Source organism: Balaenoptera ricei, chromosome 16 (assembly GCF_028023285.1).
Source record: "Balaenoptera ricei isolate mBalRic1 chromosome 16, mBalRic1.hap2, whole genome shotgun sequence".
Taxonomy (NCBI): Eukaryota; Metazoa; Chordata; class Mammalia; order Artiodactyla; family Balaenopteridae; genus Balaenoptera; species Balaenoptera ricei.
Genome location: NC_082654.1, coordinates 50,546,182 through 50,566,720, shown reverse-complemented (window position 1 = coordinate 50,566,720; position 20,539 = coordinate 50,546,182). Strand labels below are relative to the sequence as shown.

General features: G+C 37.4%; 1 protein-coding gene and 1 non-coding gene across 5 annotated transcripts in view; one reads left to right on the top strand and one right to left on the bottom strand.

Moving 5' to 3' along the window:
* Nucleotides 1-7,751: 7,751 nt before the first annotated feature.
* The window catches only part of WAPL (WAPL cohesin release factor), a 77,622-nt gene continuing 64,834 nt past the window's right edge, over nucleotides 7,752-20,539 (bottom strand). For all 4 annotated transcript variants that reach the window (XM_059899880.1, XM_059899881.1, XM_059899882.1 and 1 more), the window contains 7 exons: nucleotides 19,611-19,786; nucleotides 18,802-18,917; nucleotides 18,261-18,425; nucleotides 14,796-15,003; nucleotides 13,904-13,992; nucleotides 10,429-10,524; nucleotides 7,752-10,085 (listed from right to left, as the gene is read on the bottom strand). In XM_059899880.1, the coding sequence (XP_059755863.1) occupies nucleotides 10,020-10,085; nucleotides 10,429-10,524; nucleotides 13,904-13,992; nucleotides 14,796-15,003; nucleotides 18,261-18,425; nucleotides 18,802-18,917; nucleotides 19,611-19,786 (916 nt within the window). In that variant the 3' untranslated portion in view covers nucleotides 7,752-10,019. The remainder of the gene's footprint in view (nucleotides 10,086-10,428; nucleotides 10,525-13,903; nucleotides 13,993-14,795; nucleotides 15,004-18,260; nucleotides 18,426-18,801; nucleotides 18,918-19,610; nucleotides 19,787-20,539) is intronic.
* Nucleotides 16,365-16,467, top strand: LOC132351350 (U6 spliceosomal RNA). The gene has a single exon (XR_009498289.1). It is a non-coding gene; the product is annotated as a U6 spliceosomal RNA (small nuclear RNA).

Sequence of the window (20,539 nt, the reverse complement as noted above, 5' to 3'; positions counted from 1 at the left end):
GGGGACTGGTGCCTGTGTTTTGGTGGATGAGGCTGGATCTTGTCTTTCTGGTGGCAGGACCGCGTCCAGTGGTGTGTTTTGGGGTGTCTGTGAACTTATGATTTGAGGCAGCCTCTCTGCTAATGAGTGGGGTTGTGTCTTGCTAGTTGTTTGGCACAGGGTGTCCAGCACTGTATTTTGCTGGTTGTTGAGTGGAGCTGGGTCTTAGCGTTGAGATGGAGATCTCTGGGAGAGCTTTCGCCATTTGATATTATGTGGAGCCACGAGGTCTCTAGTGGACCAGTGTCCTGAACCTCTCCCACCTCAGAGGCACAGGCCTGACACCTGGCTGGAGCACCATGACCCTATCAGCCACATGGCTCAGAAGAAAAGGGAGAAAAAAAGAAAGAAGGAAAAAAAGAAAATAAAGTTAGTAAAATAAAAAATAAAAACAAATTATTAAAAATAAAAAAATCAAAAAGTAATAAAAAAAAAAAAAGAATAGAGCAACCAAACCAAAACACAAATCCACCAGTGATAAGTGCTAAAAACTATACTCAAAAAACAAACAAACAAAATGGACAGACAGAACCCTAGGACAAATGGTAAAAGCAAAGCTATACAGACAAAATCACATAAAGAAGCATACACATACACACAAAAAGAGAAAAAGGAAAAAAATATATATATCCCAAGTCTACAGTTGCTCCCAAAGTCCACCACCTCAATTTTGGGATGATTCATTGTCTATTCAGGTATTCCACAGATGCAGGGTACATCAAGTTGATTGTGGAGATTTAATCCGCTGCTCCTGAGGCTGCTGGGAGAGATTTCCCTTTCTCTTCTTTGTTTGCACAGCTCCTGGGTTCAGCTTTGGATTTTGCCCTGCCTCTGCGTGTAGGTCACCTGAGGGCATCTGTTCTTCGCTCAGACAGGGTGTGGTTAAAGGAGCAGCTGATTAGGGGGCTCTGGCTCACTCAGGCCAGGGGGAGGGAGGGGTATGGAATGCGGGGCAAGCCTGCAGCGGCAGAGTCCGGCGTGATGTTGCAACAGCCTGAGGTGTGCCTCTGTTCTCCCGGGGAAGCTGTCCCTGGATCATGGGACCTTGGCAGTGGTGGGCTGCACAGGCTCCCAGGAGGGGAGGTGTGGATAGTGACCTGTGCTTGCACACAGGCTTCTTGGTGGCTGCAGCAGCAGCCTTAGCGTCTCATGCCCGTCTCTGGTGTCCGCGCTGATAGCTGCAGCTCGCTCCCATCTCTGGAGCTCGGTTAGGCGGTGCTCTGAATCCCCTCTCCTCACGCACCCAGAAACAATGGTCTCTTGACTCTTAGGCAGCTCCCAACTTTTTCCCAGACCCCCTCCCAGCTAGCTGTGGCGCACTAGCCCCCTTCAGGCTGTGTTCACGCAGCCAACCCCAGTCCTCTCCCTGGGATCTGACCTCTGAAGCCCAAGCCTCAGCTCTCAGCCCCCGCCTGCCCTGGTGGGTGAGCAGACAACCCTCTCGGGCTGGTGAGTGCTGGTCAGCACCGATCCTCTCTGCAGGAATCTCTCCGCTTTGCCCTCTGCACCCCTGTTGCTGCACTCTCCTCTGTGGCTCCAAAGCTTCCCCCCTCCGCCCCCCTCCCCCCATCTCCTCCAGTGAAGGGGCTTCCTAGTGTGTGGAAACTTTTCGTTCTTCACAGCTCCCCCCCAGAGGTGCAGGTCCCGTCCCTATTCTTTTTTTTTTTTAATAATTTTTTTAAAATTTATTTTTATTTATTTATGGCTGTGTTGGGTCCCCGTTTCTGTGCGAGGGGTTTCTTCTAGTTGTGGCAAGCAGGGGCCACTCTTCATCACGGTGTGCGGGCCTCTCACTATCGTGGCCTCTCTTGTTGCGGAGCACAGGCTCCAGACGCGCAGGCTCAGTAATCGCGGCTCACGGGCCCAGTTGCTCCGCGGCACGTGGGATCCTCCCAAACCAGGGCATGAACCCGTGTCCCCTGCATTGGCAGGCAGACTCTCAACCACTGCACCACCAGGGAAACCCCCCGTCCCTATTCTTTTGTCTCTGTTTTTTCTTTTTTCTTTTGCCCTACCCAGGTATGTGGGTAGTTTCTTGCCTTTTGGGAAGTCTGAGGTCTTCTGCCAGCGTTCAGTAGGTGTTCTGTAGGAGTTATTCCACTTGTAGATGTACTTCTGATGTTTTTGTGGGGAGGAAGGTGATTTCCACATCTTACTCCTCTGCCATCTTGGAGCGCTTTAGCCCAAGCACAGTCAGGAAGCCAGGCACCTTTAGCCTCAGTTTGTCAGTTGGGGAAAAAAGGGGAGGTGAAGACTCGCTATCCTCTTCCTCTAGCTGGAACTGCTTCGCCCCGGGGGCTGTCTGCCGGGCGCAGCACACCAGAGCCTGATGCCTGTTAACTTCTTTCTACTTATCAAATGTTTATTCTATTGCTGTTCTATCTTTAAAGTGGAAAGTTTTCCTTTAGAGTTTTCAGCCATGCTGTTTTTCAAATATAAACATTTAAGGTTAAACATTTATCCTTAGTATTGTTTTGCTGCATCTTATGAATTTTGATATTTTATTTGTCATCATTTAGTTCTAATTTTTGAAAAATTTCCACCATAATTTCTCTAACCCATAAGTTATCAGGAGGTTTGTTTTAAACTTTCTAAACAAAGAATTTTTCATTTAACTTTTTGTTATTGTCTTCCAAACTAATTGTTGTGAATCTTTTCACCTTAAACTTGTTTTGCCAGTTCTACAAATTTGTATCAATTGATTCATGCTATAAGTAAGCTTTTTTTGTTAGGCTTCTTCCACTCAGCATTATAAATATGAGATTTATCTACATTGTTGATTGAAAGAGTAGGTCATTCCTCTTTATTGCTAAATTCTGTTGCATAAATAAATCACAATTTGTTTATCCATTGCCTGTTGATGGACGTTTGTGTTGTTTCCAGTGTTTGGCTATTGTTAATAAAATGGCTATGAACATTTTGTCACAAATTTTTCTGTTGAATGTTTTCATTTCTCCTGGACAAAATGGAAATGCTGAGTTGAAAGAGAAATGTATTTTTAATTTTACAAGCACATCCCAAAACTTTTCCAAAGTGGTGTTATGACTTTACATTCCCACCAGCAACATTAACAAAGTTCCAGTTGCTCATTTGTACCAACATTTAGTGTTATATTTGGTTGAATTTTGGCTGTTCTGTTGAATAGAGTAGTATCTCGTAATTTAAATGTGCATTTCCATGATTACTAATGATGTTGAGCACTTTTAAATGTGTTTATTAATTATTCATACATCATCCTTTGTGAAGTACCTATTCAAGTTCATTTAAAAATTGGACTGTTTGCTTTTTTTTTTTGAGTTCTTTCTATATTCTGGATACAAGTCCTTTGTCAAGCATATGATTTGTGAATATTTTCTCCCAGTCTAAAACTTGCCTTTTCATTTTCTTAATGGTGTACCTTTATGAACAGGCATTTTTGATTTTAATAAAATTTAATGAATCAATTTTTTGGTTATTGATTTCTGTATCTTGTCAAAAAAATTCTTGCCAATCCCCAAATTATGATGATGTTTTTTCATGCTTTCTTCTAAAAGCTTTATAGTTTTAGCTTTTACACTTGGATCTAGGAACCATCTGGAATTAATTTTTGTGTTTGGTATGAGGTGGGGGGGGGGTCAAGATTTTGTTTTAATTGGGTATCTAGTTGTTTGAGAACCATTTGTTAAAAAGTACTTTCTACATTAAATTGCTTTGCTGCCTCTGCCACAAATCAGTTGGTGATATATATGTGCTTCTGTTTCTAGGCTCTCTTTGCTGTACTGATCTATTTGCCCTATGCTAATATCACATGGTTTTGACTACTGTAGTTTTATAGTGAAACTTGAAGTTCAGTAGTGTACATCCTTTGTTATTCTTCAAGATTATTTTGACTACTTTAGGTTCTTTGCATTTTCATGTGAATTTTAGGTCAGTTTGCCAAGTCTTCTTAAAAGAAAAGTATTGAGATTGGACATCTCTGCCTTTTTCTCAATATTAGGAGTAAAGTATTCTACATTATATTACTGTACTTTTCCTATATGCTCTTTTTCTTATTAAGGTGGTCCCCATCTATTTCTAGTTTGCCAAGAGTTGGGGGGTTTTAAAATCATGAATGGGGGGTGCATTTCGTCAAATACTTTTTCTGTATCTAAAGAGCTGATCATATTATTTTAGTCCTTTATTTTGTTAATATGGTTTATCATCTTGATTTTCATGTTAAAACAACCTTGTACTCCTTTGATAAACCCCACTTGTGATGTATTATACTTTTTATATAATAATGGATTTTATTTTCTAGTATTTTGTTAAAGCTTTTGCATCTTTATTCATAAAATTTGGTCTGTAGTTTTTTTTTTTTTCCCTTTGCTGTTTATTTTTTCCATTGTCTGCCTTTAGTATTAGGGATATATGGGTAAGACCCATAAAGTGATTTGAGAAGTATTCCATTCTCTGCTTTCTCAATAAGTCTATTTAAGATTGATACTCTTCCTTAAATGTTTTATGATACACTAGTGTTCTTCTGGGACAGGACTTTTATTTGTAAGAAAGTTTTAAAATATAAATTATTTTTATAGATAGAGGGCAAATCAGGTTTCCTATTTCTTGAGTCAGTCTTGGTAGGTTTTGTTTTTCAAGGAATTTGCTCATTTCACTTAAGTTGTAAAACTTACTGGCTTAAGTTGTTCATAAGTCTTTATCATCCTTTTAAAGGTCTGCAGTATCTATAGTGATATTCCATCTTTCATTCCTGGCATTGGTAATTTGTGACTTCTTTTTTCTTGATTAGTCTTGCTAAGTGTTTATCAATTCTACTAACTTTTCAAAGAACAAAATTTTGGCTTTGGTAAAATTTCTCCATTGCTTGTCTTTTTTATTTTATTGAGTTCTGCTCTTGTTTTGACTTCTTTCCTTCAACAACTTACTTGGGTTTAATTGCTCAACTTTTTCTAGCTTCTTCCAGTAATTAGCTTCTTCAAGCTAATTTTCCTCTAAGCACTGCTTTATCTGTATCCAACAAATTTTTTTTGTATTTTGTCGTTTAGTTCAAATTTTTTTCTAGTTTTCCTTGTGATTTGTTATTTAGACGTATATTTAATTTTCAAATATTATGTTCTAGATATTGTACTGTATTGCCTTCTGATATAATTCCTTGTGGTCAAGGCTTCAGTCATCTGAAATTCACTGAGACTGCCATTGTGTGCTCTGTCTTGGTAAAAGTTTCACATGCATTGGAAAAACTGTTCAGTGTAAATGTCCCACAAATGTCAGTTAGGTCAAGGTAGTTGATATTGTCATTCAGATCGGTAAAATATATCAATTCCTGAGAGGTGTTAAGATATCAAACTGTGACTGTATCTATTTCTCCTGTGGAAAAAGAATGTTGCCTGCCCTCAGCCACTGCAGACCCCCTCTCCCCACCACCACGAAGGCATACCCTGAGGGGAATTCAGGATGGAGAAAAACAGTTAAGATTCTGTGATCTGGATACTGGCCCTAGGTAGTTAAGATGCGTATCTTAAGGAATGATTTGTGAGCCCAGACTCTTGCATCTTCCCATACACAGAAAAGCACTAAAACCATTAGCTTGAAATTTTTGTAATCAGCAGTAATCTTTCAGTGTTTGACTACATGTTCTTTTCAGCAAAAACTCCTATGTATTCTGGCTCCACCCTCACCTCTTTGGAGGAGTTCCTCAGAGCTATATGAGAAGCTCTCCGGCTATAGTCCTCAGTAAGGTCCCCAAATAAAACTTAACTCACAACTTTTAGGTTGTTTTTCTTCAGTAGACACTCCCTTTCAGTTTTTGCTGTGCATTTTAAAAGTTCTACTGCTAGGTGCATAGCCATAATTGTTATTTCTTACTGATACAGATTTTCCCCTTTCCCTAATCATTATGAAATAATTCTTTTTAGACTTGTTAATATTCTTTTGTCTTAAAAGTCTACTTTGCCTGATTTTAATCACTCCAATTTTCTTATAATTCTTGCACAATGTATCTTTTCCCATCCATCTTCTTTGAAACTATTTGTATATCCATTTTCTTTGAAATTATCTTTATATTTGTGTTTATTGTGTGACTCTTCATTTTTCAATTTGACAATCTCTGCCATTTAATTGGAGTGTTAAAATAATTCAAAATAATTACTGGTATCATTAGATTTAGTGAACAACCTTGGCTTGTTCCTGTCTTAGGAGGAAAGCAGTTTTTGCTTTTTACTTACATGTGTTTTCTATTTTTCTCATCAGCTTTTTGTTACTGCTACTCTTTCTCTACCTTTGGTTAATCAAGTATTTTCCAGTGTTTGACTTTGATTCCTGTAAGGGGCTCGAGCTGTTATCTTTTTGCATTACTGTTTACTGGATGCTTTAGGCATTATAACAGGCATCTTTAATTGACTTAAATCTACTAAGTATTACACTATTTTACATTAAGATTTCTGAACCTTGTAACAGTATAGTTCTATTTACCCATAGTCTCCGTTATACAACTCTGGCAGACAGGTCCTTTTAATCTAGGTGGTGTACAGGTATGGTTTTCTATTTTTGCTCCTTGAGCCAGTGCACAGCCTTTGGAGTATTCAAATTGCAAACACAGAAGCTAAGGAAATAGAGGTTTGACCAAAACACTCAACAGTATTTATTCAATTTTTTTCTTCAGTTTAAAGACTTTCTGTATGAAATTATTTATCTATGCATCCAGTATCAGGATATCAATTAACTGACAGTGAATTGTGTAAACTTCTTCTGGGCCTTGCTTCTAATGTAAGGAAAAATCTTGTTTGAAACATTTTAATGATTACTTTATTCCATTTTTTCCCTACTTTATTAGTCACTACCAAGATATTAATAGTATGTTTTGAAACAACAATTTTAGAGATTTGCCTTTAAAGTAACCCAAACCCAGTACCCTCAGTGATATGAAAAGGTATTATCCCAGGTGTTTAAAATTGTTCTTTACAACATTTTAATTTCCTGATGGAGTGAAAACAAAATTGTTTGATAAAAGCCGTTTACCAAGACCTGTTTGAAACACTGAATGCTTCACATGTACCATCTTGATCTTCACAACACTGAGGTTAAGTACTATCCCCCATTTCTGGTTGAGTAAACAAAATAAAAGTTCAAGAGTTTATTCGAAGTCCATAAACATCACTAATATTCAAAGTATATGCATTTTTTTAACGATCTTTCTGTATCCTTAGCCTGCACTCTTAAACAGGTTATATACTATCTCTATCTGGGTAAGAGGGGAAAGTAGTTGGGAACTTCCAGGACAGATCCTTTCATCTAGGTTTGTAGTTAAAAGCACTGAGGAGAGGTTGAGGAACCCACTTGAGTAAATACAGGAAACTTAAAGGCTGTCAACTAAGAAGAAAACTGAAAAACTAAAAAGCAGCTCTAAAAACTCAAACGCAAAGAAGTCCTGGGTCATATTCAGAGGAGCAAAAGGATTAAAGCAACTTAAAAAACACACCGAGGGCATGACTACTCAACCAGAATACTACCATCCCTAATATGTGAGTTGCTGAGTTGACATTACATTCAGATGAGTATTATTAGAAACATGGAGAGATACATAGTGTTTAACAAAAATTGGTTAAATTTTTATGTGCATATTCAAAGTGTGAAATTCACTTAAGTGACACATCATGTTTCCCATTAGTTGGCTACATCAAGTTCGTGAGACTTCTTCCTCCAAAATAGTTCAATAGATTTATGTTAAAGACAACATGTGTATTGAAAGTAGCAATTTTATTTGAGTTAAAATTATTTACAAAAACCCAAAGACATACTTCATGAAACTGGTACAAACTATTTTTTTTTCCTGCCGTTGGCTTTTGCTCCAAAGATCACAGCTGAGAAATACTGTATAAAATAAAAATAGGATTGGATTCAAAAAAGTACTCTACCTTCTAATTTCCAATTGGTAGTATTTACAGAAATATTTACAATGGAAAAAAAGGTTACTTTAAAACTTTAGTTAATTTGCAAGTCAGCCTCAAGTACCCTAAAATGCAGAGTTCTCTGAGGGTTAAAAACACACAAATGCACTGCGGTTGGTGAGGTGATTTCTCCCCCACCACTCCCCACCAAAATCTGCATCTCTATCAGTGCTTGACAATTAGTTATTATTTAAAAAACAAAACAGAACAAAAAAAACTGTTAAACACTGAGGTAAATCAATTCTCAAATGATTACCAGTGTAACAGAAAAATGTAGTTCACCCTGATTGTTCTTATCCAAATGTTTTATAATACCCCTTACCATCTGCCACAAGTCAGTTTGATCAACACTAAAAATCTCTTCCTAAATCCAATGAGTAATAAATATCAGTGTATTTTAAAATAATTTAACTAATTCAACTTTATGGATATCATTTACCAATAAGCTTTTAAAATAGTTTGCTAAGCTAGCTTTTATACTCAGGGCAAATACAACCTCAATCTTTCCCAAGTTACACTGGCATACTATGCTCTTAAAAGGTGATGGGTGGGGTGTGGGGTGGGTAGGAGGAAGAAGAAAACAATTTGACTGGAATCAGTTACTTCCTTATAGATTTCCCAACAATCTGCATTATCAAAAATAGGAAGACAATAAAAGGCAGCCACTGCATTAAAAAACATTACAGGTGGCACTGATCCAAGAGCCCCAATTTGTCACTTTATACAAGGAAATAACAAAGTCTAAATGGGTAAAAATTAGACTTTCAGCTATTTTCCCCAATACACACCAAACTAATATTTTTATGGCTTCAAGTTTTACAAATCCAATGAAGAAACATAACTACCTGAAAGGTGTTTTAATGTATTAAACGAAATCTCTGGAAAGCCTGTATTCAGGCCTGATCAAGAAAAAAATGTATTAACCAGTGGTCTGAACAATAATTAATATAATAAAAATTTGCAGTGTTGTGAAATTAAATACGTAAAATGTGTTTTGTGTGTTCCAAACACACTGTTCTATGAACTAAAAGAATCTGAATGAAAAAAAAGGATCTTCTCTAAACCAACAATTTAAGGCTTTGCGTTTATGCATTTGATCCTGTCACTCTTATAGAAGAATATACATGTTATCTGGAAACATGAATTCTACATTGGTGTTTTAGCTTACTTATATTTACTGTACTGAACATTAGAAAATATATCTAGAGAGTTCTCCCTCAAAACTTACTTAATCATGTTTCAAGAGCCTACCCTAACATTAAGGGTAAACTACCCTGGGTTTGTCTATTTTGCTTCATCCTTTTAACAGGGCACATCATCTTATATTCCCTCAAACTGTTATTTGTTTTCTTGCGTCTATAGCTATGACTCATTATGATATGATAATGAATATGGTCATGGTCTCAAAGGTGAAAAACAGTTTTGACAAACCAAATCAAGAATAAAAAAATATACTATTAATCCCTTGTGTCTTTGGATTCCATCTAATTTTAAATATAGACAGTAGTTCAGGGAACAACAACAAAAAAAATTCACAAAATTATTAAAAGCTTTATTTACGATTGGAATCATTCAACAAAAAAGCAAAAGCAAATGAGCCTGAAAAAGGAACTAAGCTGTTGTCTAGAATGTCCCCAGAACATTCGATACCTCAGTAGCTAAGCTGCCTTTGCACCTGGCTGGCATGACAACAGTGGCTCAACATACACAGCAGTTGCACTAACAGCAGCACAAATTTTCCCCTTAAAACTTGCCCAGAATAAAAGCAAGAAAACAAGGGGAGAGTATAAATTCTGCCAAAGTGTGTTTAAATACTGTGTGGAACTGTTAACAGCCTGAACCTTTTCCCTCATTTTTGATAGTTGCAGATTGATGTAGTAACTGTCATTTAGCAAATGCAGAATGCATGACGAAGAAGAAATCAGGTGGCCTTAAAAATCCACATATGAATGATACTGATGAATGTTCTTGGTATATCTTCAAGGACTTCTTTCATGACTTTTCTTTGTCTAAGAATAGCTCCAGCATTACCGAGCACCTGAAGCAAAGGTAAAGCAGCTAGCAATGTTCCAAGTATTCAATCACTCTAGAGATAGATTTCTGGCCTGTGGTTCCAACAGCACACTGAAAAGGGGAGGATTGGAGGTCGGGTTTGGGGGGGAGGGGGGGAGGAAGTAACAATTAATATTTATCAAATTTTCAAAAGTATTGAATCAAAGCTTAAATTCTTTAGCTTTACTAAACCAAATAAACACTATGAATCAAAACAAACAGATTAAATTGTGGCTTTGATAATATAGTATCAATATATTTGGCCATGATAATTCAGTTTTCTTAAAGAAATAGAGCACAATTATTAGAAGAGAATCTTTTTTTGCTTCTATTCACTATGGCCAAATATTTGTATTTCTACTGTCATTAATGTATCATATTTAAAACCACAGAAGCTGCAATAGAAGTCACTTACAGTAAGATTCATGAAGCTCAGGAATTTTTTGAGCATCTCTGTCATTATGGAAAAGTCCCCTTCTGGCAGATACTCACGCACAGTGGTCACATTGATCTGAGGAAACATGGAAACATTGATCAGGCGACAGAAAACATGAGCTTGAACCTTGCACTGTGTTGTTGGTTTTGGCACACACACCCTATTTCAAACTTCTACAAGGTCCTTGAACTCCTTGTAGATAGTAGTTCAAGGACCTATGTGATTTCCTTTTCCACACTCCTTAATTCTGTAAGCGTGTGTGTCCATTCCCTACTCTATCCCATTCTCCGAAAGAAAGGAAAAAAGGTAAAGCTGACAAAGGCTACAAAGAAACGTGTGCATATTTACTTTTGTAAACACACAAAAAGATGCCTGAAATAACAAAATGCACTGTTGAATGTGTGTGTTGTGGGGGGGGGGGGAGATGTAAGGAGAGGGAAGGAGTACAGACTTAGAATGTTATCCAAAAAGCTGCTTAGGAAAGAAAAAGATCAAAGAAAATTCTTCGTGTTCCTATGTAGGCTAGGAATTAACTACATCTTAATTAATTATTATCTTATATTATATTATCATTAATATCATCTATGAGAAGGAAAATGTAGGCAATGCCAGGAGAGAAGATTAAGATGTTTCCCTCCATTATTACCAAGAAGCAGCCAAACTATATATAAACCAATTTGTTGTAAGAAAAATAGACGGCCTGCTTAAAAAACTGTTTTATTTCAATATATTTTTAAAATGCTTTAAAGGTTCATAAAGAATAAAAGGAAAAGCTCTTCTAAGGAGGCTCACCTATAATAAAAAGCACATACAAAAAAATGTTGTCCCGAGTTTTGGGCCGCAAGATGGGGAGGAAGTGGGAAGCTTCTGATTTGATTTTTGTTGATGGAGGCAGGGGAGGAAAGAGTACATATTATCTCTTAGGAAATTTGCAACCAATCCCCTCCTTCCCACTTTCACTGCTACTGAGTTAGATCTTGGAGCTAAAATCTTTAAAATACTTATATTTTTAAAATATACTGAAAAGTGGAGAGTATGTTATAAGGGCAATAGCTATGGTAACTAACTGCAGAGGTAAAGGAACGCTGGATTTAATAACAGCTTTAACCAGCTTCTAGGAAAGGGACATGATAGCACAGTGGGGGGAAGAATAGTGGCTATGTTGTCTATGAAGAGTGCTCAATAGAAAAGTGTACTTTTATCATTCAGAATAAATAATTAGATCCTAGGTTTTGAGTGAAAGCCCTCAACAACCCAAATCAAATCCTTTTCTATCAACACACTACAGAATACAACATAAGAAGTAGCTGAGGCATAGGAAGGAGAGCCTGAGCATTTATTTTTAAATAGTGTGCAGCAGGTATAAAAAGAAAAGGTGTTAAATGGCATGGCCTATTTGGGAAATTTAGAAAAAGTACCCAGAGGGTATGACAGATTTTAATATTGGATCAACTATACTTCAATAAAATAAAATTTAAAATAAAAAAAATTGGAGAAGCATTTAAGTTTGGAGTCTTATAGCAGTAAACAAAGTTATCATTCCCTAAATGATGGTGAGTCAGGAAAGATTGATGAGAGAGGAGTTACATGATCATATGTGCTCGTAAGGAAGTCAGCTATGGTGGCAGTGTGCAGGATTTCAGGAATGGAGAGTGTCAAGAGAGCAGCAAGGACAGAAAGACCAGAGAGAAGACTGACCATTGCAATGCACCAAGATGTATAGTGGGTAATGGAAAATGACACCAGAGTCTCCTGGGCTTCCTAAACACGTTGTCCTTTACCATAAAGCAGCATTAACTGCATATAACCACCTGCTTTCTTGTCTCTCCTCCACTTAAACATTGGGCAAACTAGTTTCTTTTACATTTTGTGGCATCAGCTAGCTCTTTGGGGTTAATCATAATGATTCCCAAGGCAACAAAGACATCCTGGGCTCTATGAATTCACAATATTGTTTACAACCTAAGGATTTTATGATCTCTTTAAAGACAGGAGAGAGATAGACAAATAGGAAATTATTAACATGGGAAAGATGGCCCTAAATAAATCACATCTGATAATAACTCAAGTTAATTTTAAGAATGATTATTTAAGAAAGAACATGATTGAAACCAGGTGTATACAAAATACAATACCTAAAAATCTTTAAATTTAAATAGCATACCCATTGTTTTTTTCTTTTGGGGGGGCGAGGGGGGAGTCTTCCTCCTTCCCTTTGCTTGGTATGTGTTTCTCATTTGTCCTTAAATCTCCGGATTTTAAGGAAATAAGGAAAAGAGCTGAGCTGAAGAGATTCAGGAAATGGAATAAAGATTTGCAGGGCCTCCAGAGCCACAGTAAGAACTCTGGTCTTGATCCTGAAAGCAGCTGTGCCAGCAAGGGCCACAACGAAGTGGGCTACTGTGCATTTAGATCTGAGCTTGTCTACAATATAAATATGGAAGAGATGAACAAGAAGGATTCAGAAAAATACACAGGACTTAGACAGATACAGGGCAATGCAGAAAACTCAGTGGCAAAAATGAGGAAATAAGGGTAGGCTGATAGAAGCCCTTCATATCATAATTATGTTCTTCTAATCCTCCAGTCTCAGAAAAGAGAAACTAACCATCCCACTATACAACACATCTCCACTCTTTCTTGCATCCTGAATGCCCTTGCTTGTAAGGGAAAAAAACACCTCCCTTTTATTGTAAAATTTGGCTCTTCTACTGGGCCTCTTCTGTTAAAAAAAAAAGAAAAAAGAAAAAAATCCACATGTCCCCGATTTTAAAGCAGACTGTCTGAATAGCCAGAACTGTCCACTTTTGTGCTGATTCAGCCCAATTGTGTAGACACTCACATGCTTCTCGTAGTTAAATCATGATGATCTAAATCTCACATAGTAATCCCATTTTCCCGGCCAGTGAGTAGATCAAACAAAATCATGTGAGCTAATGTTGGCCAAGGTAAAGGGAAGTCTACTTTTTGCAGTGGGTGTGGAGAGGTCCTAGAGAAAAGAAACCATTGCTCTTACAAAGAAACAAAGCCACATTCTTCTGCTGGACATTATTTAACTAGATGAGACACATAGCCAGAGTCAGCACAGGGCCATGAAGAGAGCTAGCAAAAGATAAGACAATATGCAGAGGACAGCAGAGTTTAAAAACAGAAATTATGAGTCCTTGATGGTATCACTGAGGCTAGACTTTTCCACCTTAAGTCAGTTGAGCGCAGGTTTTATATGGTGTTCTTTTACTTCAACCAAAGACAGGTGAAATCGATTCCTCCATCAATCTGGAACTTACTCATCAAATCCAATATACTCTTACTTTGAAATGCACCTTCTAAAGTTCACCAAATAAATGTAAATGTTTTTAGCATGAGGGGAAATAAATAATAAGTTAATTAGGTAATGATGTGAAGTGGTCGCAATGGAATCCTTTTAAGATACATAAAACAACACTGAACTTACTGGACTCTCCTGGCAGAGACACCCGAGAAGTAGTGCTGTGTATGAGGCCACGATACAATCCTCCATGTGTTTGCCAGCATGCTGAAGGGCTGGAAGTATTAAAACAGAAAACCGTAACAGTACATCCAAAAAAAAGCCCACAAACAAACAAACAAACAAACGCCCCCAGGAAACCAACAACTGTCATCTTTTCTTCAAAACTGCTGAACATCGATAAATGGTGGTAGGAAGATGGGATATCCACACAAATTAACCAAAAAATAACACAAATGGAAGAGGGACCATAATGTAAAAGCTAAAACCGTAAAACTTTTAGAAGAAAACACAGGACTAAATCTTTGTGACCTTGGGTTAGGAATCTTTGTGACCTTGGGTTAGGAAATGGTTTCTTAGACACAACACCAAAACCACAAGTGACAACATAAAAAACAGGTTAAGTTAGACTTCATCAAATTTAAAGCTTCACCATCAAAAAAGTGAAGACAATTCACAGAATTTATCTGCAAATCATGTACTTGATATGAGTCCAGTCTCTAAAATATACAGAACTCTTACAACTCAACAACAACAAAAAAAGACAACCCAATTTAAAATATGGGCAAAATTTCAAAACTCTAAAAACCTTTAGAGGTCATATTATTTGGCTGCTTCTCTTTACAGATGAGTAAAGAACGAACCAGGGAGGAAAAGCAAACCTTCCCCACACTGCACATATACCTTCCTCACTGCTAGGAAGCCAATGAAGAAGAACTATGAAAAAGCAAGGCTTGTCTCCACTGAACTAGAGAGGCCATAAAATAGCAAGATTATGACAACACGTGAATTAAAAGAAAGTCTTGCAGGAAAAAAAACCACATTACTTTTTTTAATACACCAGTCAAAATAAATATACCTTTATTGAGGTCAAGTTCTTCATCGTCCTCCTCCTTCTTATGTTTCTCTTCTGTACCATCAGTCTTTTCAGTTGATACCCACTGTATTTCTCCACTTGTTTCTTGCCACTCTCCACTCTTATCATGCTGAGTGGTGGGAGCATCTTTGATCAATTCATCTGTTTTACTTTCTGCCAACTGTGCTGCTCGCTCTCGCTCAAGGAATAGCTGATAAACATCATTTTTGAAGATCATTAAAAGGGATCACCAACCAACATGTATGTACCCAAATATAAGGTTCTATTTGCTTTTAAACATCACTATCCCTAAGAAGCATGTTGTTTGGTAAAAAGGGTAAGTATCAATAAAAGCCTTCACTCTACATCCAACTGAAGGCCAAAACAAAAATATAAATGCCACTGGGGTTCAATCAAGTGAATTAACTATTGATGATGCATACATTGTTTTTAAGAAAGAAAATCTCAACTCCTTCCCTTAATTTAGATAATATTGACAGGAAATTCAAGCAAAAACTACAAATTAAAGGTTAAAATTAAAAGAGTTAAAAGTTCTTTAAACCTAAGCAGCCTGGATAAATTAACTGGAAGGAAGGAAGGACACTGAATAAAGCTACATAGTATTGGGGAAAAGCAACATAGCTTCCTTAAAAGAAATTTAAAGAAATAAACAAGAACCAGTGAAAGTAAAAGGCCAGTTTTCAGAGAAAGACTCAGAACTGAATCTTAACTAGTATTATTAACAATAGAAGTACAGGGTGTGGAGAAAAGGGAACCCTCTTGCACTGCTGGTGGGAATGTAAATTGATACAGCCATTATGGTGAACAGTATGGAGGTTCCTTAAAAAACTAAAAATAGACCTACCATATGACCCAGCAATCCCACTACTGGGCATGGGTATATACCCTGAGAAAACCATAACTCAAAAAGAGTCATGTACCAAAATGTTCATTGCAGCTTTATTTACAACAGCCAGGACATGGAAGCAGCCTAAGTGCCCATCAACAGATGAATGGATAGAGAAGATGTGGCACATATATACAATGGAATATTACTCAGCCATAAAAAGAAACGGAATTGAGTTATTTGTAGTGAGGTGAATGGACCTAGAGTCTGTCATACAGAGTGAAGTAAGTCAGAAAGAGAAAAACAAATACCGTATGCTAACACATATATATGGAATCTAAGGAAAAAAAAAAAAAGGTCATGAAGAACCTAGGGGCAAGACGGGAATAAAGACACAGACCTACTAGAGAATGGACTTGAGGATATGGGGAGGGGGAAGGGTAAGCTGGGACGAAGTGAGAGAGTGGCATGGACATACATACACTACCAAATATAAAATAGATAGCTAGTGGGAAGCAGCCGCATAGCACAGGGAGATCAGCTCGGTGCTTTGTGACCACCTAGAGGGGTGGGATAGGGAGGGTGGGAGGGAGGGAGACACAAGAGGGAAGAGATATGGGAACATATGTATATGTATAACTGATTCACTTTGTTATAAAGCAGAAACTAATACACCATTGTAAAGCAATTATACTCCAATAAAGATGTTAAAAAAAAAAAGTACAGTGCTCACTTCAGCAGCACATATACTAAAATTGGAACAATACAGAGATTAGCATGGCGCCTGCGCAAGGATGACACACAAATTGTGAAGTGTTCCATATTTTTTACAACTAGAGATTATCATACTAAGTGAAGTAAGTCACAAAGAGAAAAACAAATACCATATGATACCACTTATATGTGGAATCTAAAATATGACACAAATGAACTTATCTACAAAGCAGAAACAGACTCACAGATACAGCGAACAGACTTGTTGCCAAGGGGGAGGGGAGTGGGGGAGGGATGGACTGGGAGTTTACGGTTAGTAGATGCGAACTATTACATATAGAATGGACAGACAACAAGGTCCTACTGTATAGGACAGGGAACTATATTCAATGTTCTGGGATAAACCATAATGGAAAAGAATATGAAAAAGAATGTATATGTGTAACTGAGTCACTCTGCTGTACAACAGAAATTAACACGTTTTAAATCGACTATACTTCAATTAAAAACAAACAAACAATGGAAGTACAATTGTCAATGGAAGTATATACCAAAAAGTCTAAAAGGGAACACACACTAAAATCTTTTGCCTTCACTTACTTCCCTGTGCTGATACAGTGTTGAATGTACAGAAAGCATTTCATATATTTGCTGATATGATTTGGAGAAAATCCCAAGTTACTAATGACAACTACCTGAAAACTAAATGCCAAGCAGATCTCAAAAACTTGCTGAGTATATACAAGAGTGGTATGTAAACTTTAATACCCTTAAAAAAATAAAATTTAAGCTTTATATAAAGCAGTATTTCTTAAAATTGGGTTCAAGGATCCCTAGGGGAACGCAAGATCCTTTCAGGGAGTCGGTGAGGTCAAAACTGCATTCATAAGAATATTAAAAGGTCAACTGACTTCTTTCATTCTCTCATGACTGTATGGTGGAGTGTTCCAGAATCTACATGCTATGTGATTATGTTACTGCTCCAATGGTTAACAGAATGAGTGCCTGTATTTTACACTTTTCTCTGTTTTGATTTCTAATTTAGTAAATATCAATAGATAAAGCACACATAAACAAAAGTTCTTTGGAGTTCCCAATAATTGTTAAGAGTATAGAGAAGTCCTGAGATCAAAATGTTTGAAAAGAGAATGATGGGCTTCTAGTTATGACTCAGGAAAAGATCCAAGTTGTTGAAGATTACTTCCTGAAGATACAGTTCAAGCACTTCTAGTTTCAAAAAGGCCAAAAGGATTAAAGGTTAGCAAAGGCTTCAGAAAAAATGAAAAGAATGGTTCACTATCACTTGTGAACATGTGCAAACTGTCATTTAAGAAAATTACAAAGGTAGCTAGGAACTGGCAAAAAGTAAAAACTGTAATGCCCAGCACTGTCAAAAAACAAAAACTCACAGTTTCGGGGGGAGTATAAATCGAGGTGCGAGGGAGTGTTTGGTTTTTGGGGTGGAGCGAATTGGAGACATCAATTTTAAAACACATATTCTGACACAATTCCTAAGCCAGGAAATTATACTCTGAAAAGTATGTCCCAATATTTAGTTGCACACAGTCCTGGGCACAGATGAGACCGGTAAGTAAATGCTGGAGGACATGAACCAGGATAGGGCTAGAACTTAATTCCTAATTTGTTGTTAATAATCTACCTTTGATTCATAAACAAATATGCCTTGTTTCTGCTTTTTGCTAACAATGTCTAATGAGTGATTATAGTAGTTGAAAACAGTCAGCAGAGAAGTAATGGTATACATTCTAACCCAGTGTACCTCTCACAGAACTGGTGAGAGTGAGAGAAAGGGGGAGGGGAGGTAGGGGGGAGAGAGAAGATGCAACTGATCAAGAAATTGGACAGATGCAACAAACTAAAGTGTTAGGTTTTAAATTGTTGCTTACCTGCACTAACGCCTGAACTGCGTGAACTTGTCCAGCTATCCTTAAACTATCATCTCCTTCTCCACTACAGAAGGAAGAATCAAAAGAACACAATGTTTCCATGTTGACAAGACAGTGCCGATTCCGAGCACTATACTCCACTAGATTTATCAGTAGACCTAAACCCTATAAAAATTAAAACATGCATGTTACCACAGAGGAGAATTAAAAGCAAATGAACACAATATACATAACTCTTACTTGCAGCCAGAAAACTAATCAGTGCTCTACCATCTACAAAGTGGTTAAAAACCAGTATATGATCTTCCCAAACAAAGATGTCACCACTTTTAAAAGTTACCACTTTTAGTTCTTATACTTTTTATTTTTACACAGGGCCCTTCATAGCTCTCTTTTGTACAATAAGAGGTATATTCATAAGGAATCAATTGAAACCCACAACATATTAAACAACTGGTTCTTAAATCCAAAACTAAGATGAAGTTTTTATCATCTTAATAGATCAAGTACTCATTTCTGAAATAGTTACACTTCAACTCACCAGCACTCGAATATCAAATCTCTGCTCCTGAGGTAGGTACTTTGGAACCTGAAGCACACAGTTCATCGCTGTGCCAATCAAGCCATCCTGTTCTCCTGTTTTGGTGCTGCCCCATTCTAAAATGGAGAATGGGAAGAGTATGAAAATTGTTACTGATTCTTTATGACAACCAATACTTATTAACATGAATATTAAAAGTTAAAAACATGTATCTTGAAAAAAAAGTATAGCTATTCCTTTATTAAAATACATTGTTGACTATAATATTTCTGAGCCAAGCTACCAAGCTGGTTCTAAAAATATCAACTCCTAAAAGCAGTTAAATCTATACATGAGTAAGTGAATTACATGATGGCAATTTAAAAATCACTACATCAAGACAAGAAACAAGGGAGGGGCTTCCCTGGTGGCGCAGTGGTTGGGAATCCGCCTGCCAATGCAGAGGACATGGGTTCGAGCCCTGGTCCAGGAGGATCCCACATGCCACAGAGCGACTAAGCCCGTGTGCCACAACTGCTGAGCCTGCGCTCTAGAGCCCACGAGCCACAACTGCTGAGCCCACATGTCACAGCTACTGAGGCCCACGCGCCTGGAGCCTGTGCTCTGCAACAAGAGGCCACCACAATGAGAAGCCCACACACTGCAACCAAGAGTAGCCCACGCTCACCGCAACTAGAGAGAGCCCATGCACAACAACGAAGACACAACACAGCCAAAATAAATAAACAAGAGTAAAAAAAAATGGATTAACTTTTTTTAACATGTAATACAATCTATCATTGAGAATATATGTAGAAAATATGACTTACCATTATCATTAGTTAAATTGAGCAACACCCCAATGATGGCCCTCATGCAGTCTTCCACTGCTTTGCCCACATGATTAGTTACATTCTGGTGAGGCAGAGGCTTACTGTCAGGTAAGCATATACTGTTCTCAGCACGGTTATACTGCTTAATCAATTCTTCACAATGTTGTAATGCTCTTAAAGAGAAGACAAAATACAGACTATTATGCTAAACTAAAATAGTTACACTAAGAATTTCTACTTACTTCGACCTTAATGTTTTAAATCTGTCATAGGGACTACCCTGGTGGTCCAGTGGGTAAGACTCCACGCTCCCAATGCAGGGGGCCCAGGTTCAATCCCTGGTCAGGGAACTAGATCCCGCATTCATGCCGCAACTAAAGATCCTGCGTGCCATTACTATGACCCGACACAGCCAATAAATAAATATTTTTAAAAACACACAAAGAAAAAAAAAATCTGTCATAAATGCTGCCAAATTAATTTTTTTCTACCCCAAAAGTTATATCAACTATTCAGTCATGTACCAAACATGTCTGATATCACACCAGGTGCTCAATTTTATTTTGGGAAAACCTGACAATATAAATTTTTCTAAGCAAAGTTAAAATTATAAAGTCAATGCGGAAGTTTATAACTATACTACCTACAGCTGTTCCCCATTTTACCAATCTCTCCAACATAACAGACCTACCACTACCCCACCCCAAACAAGGTAAAACCTTTAAAAGCTAACACTGGACACTTCTGAATTTCATTTAGATGTTTTTCCTTTAGAATGTAAGCTCTTAGCAAGTAAAGAATATTATTTATATTAACATTGCATAATAACCTTGTATAAATGGATGTTAAATACTTCATAAACATCAGAGCAAATCATTTTTTTTAACATGAGGTCACTTAACTGACATGTCTCCTGGCAGACATAC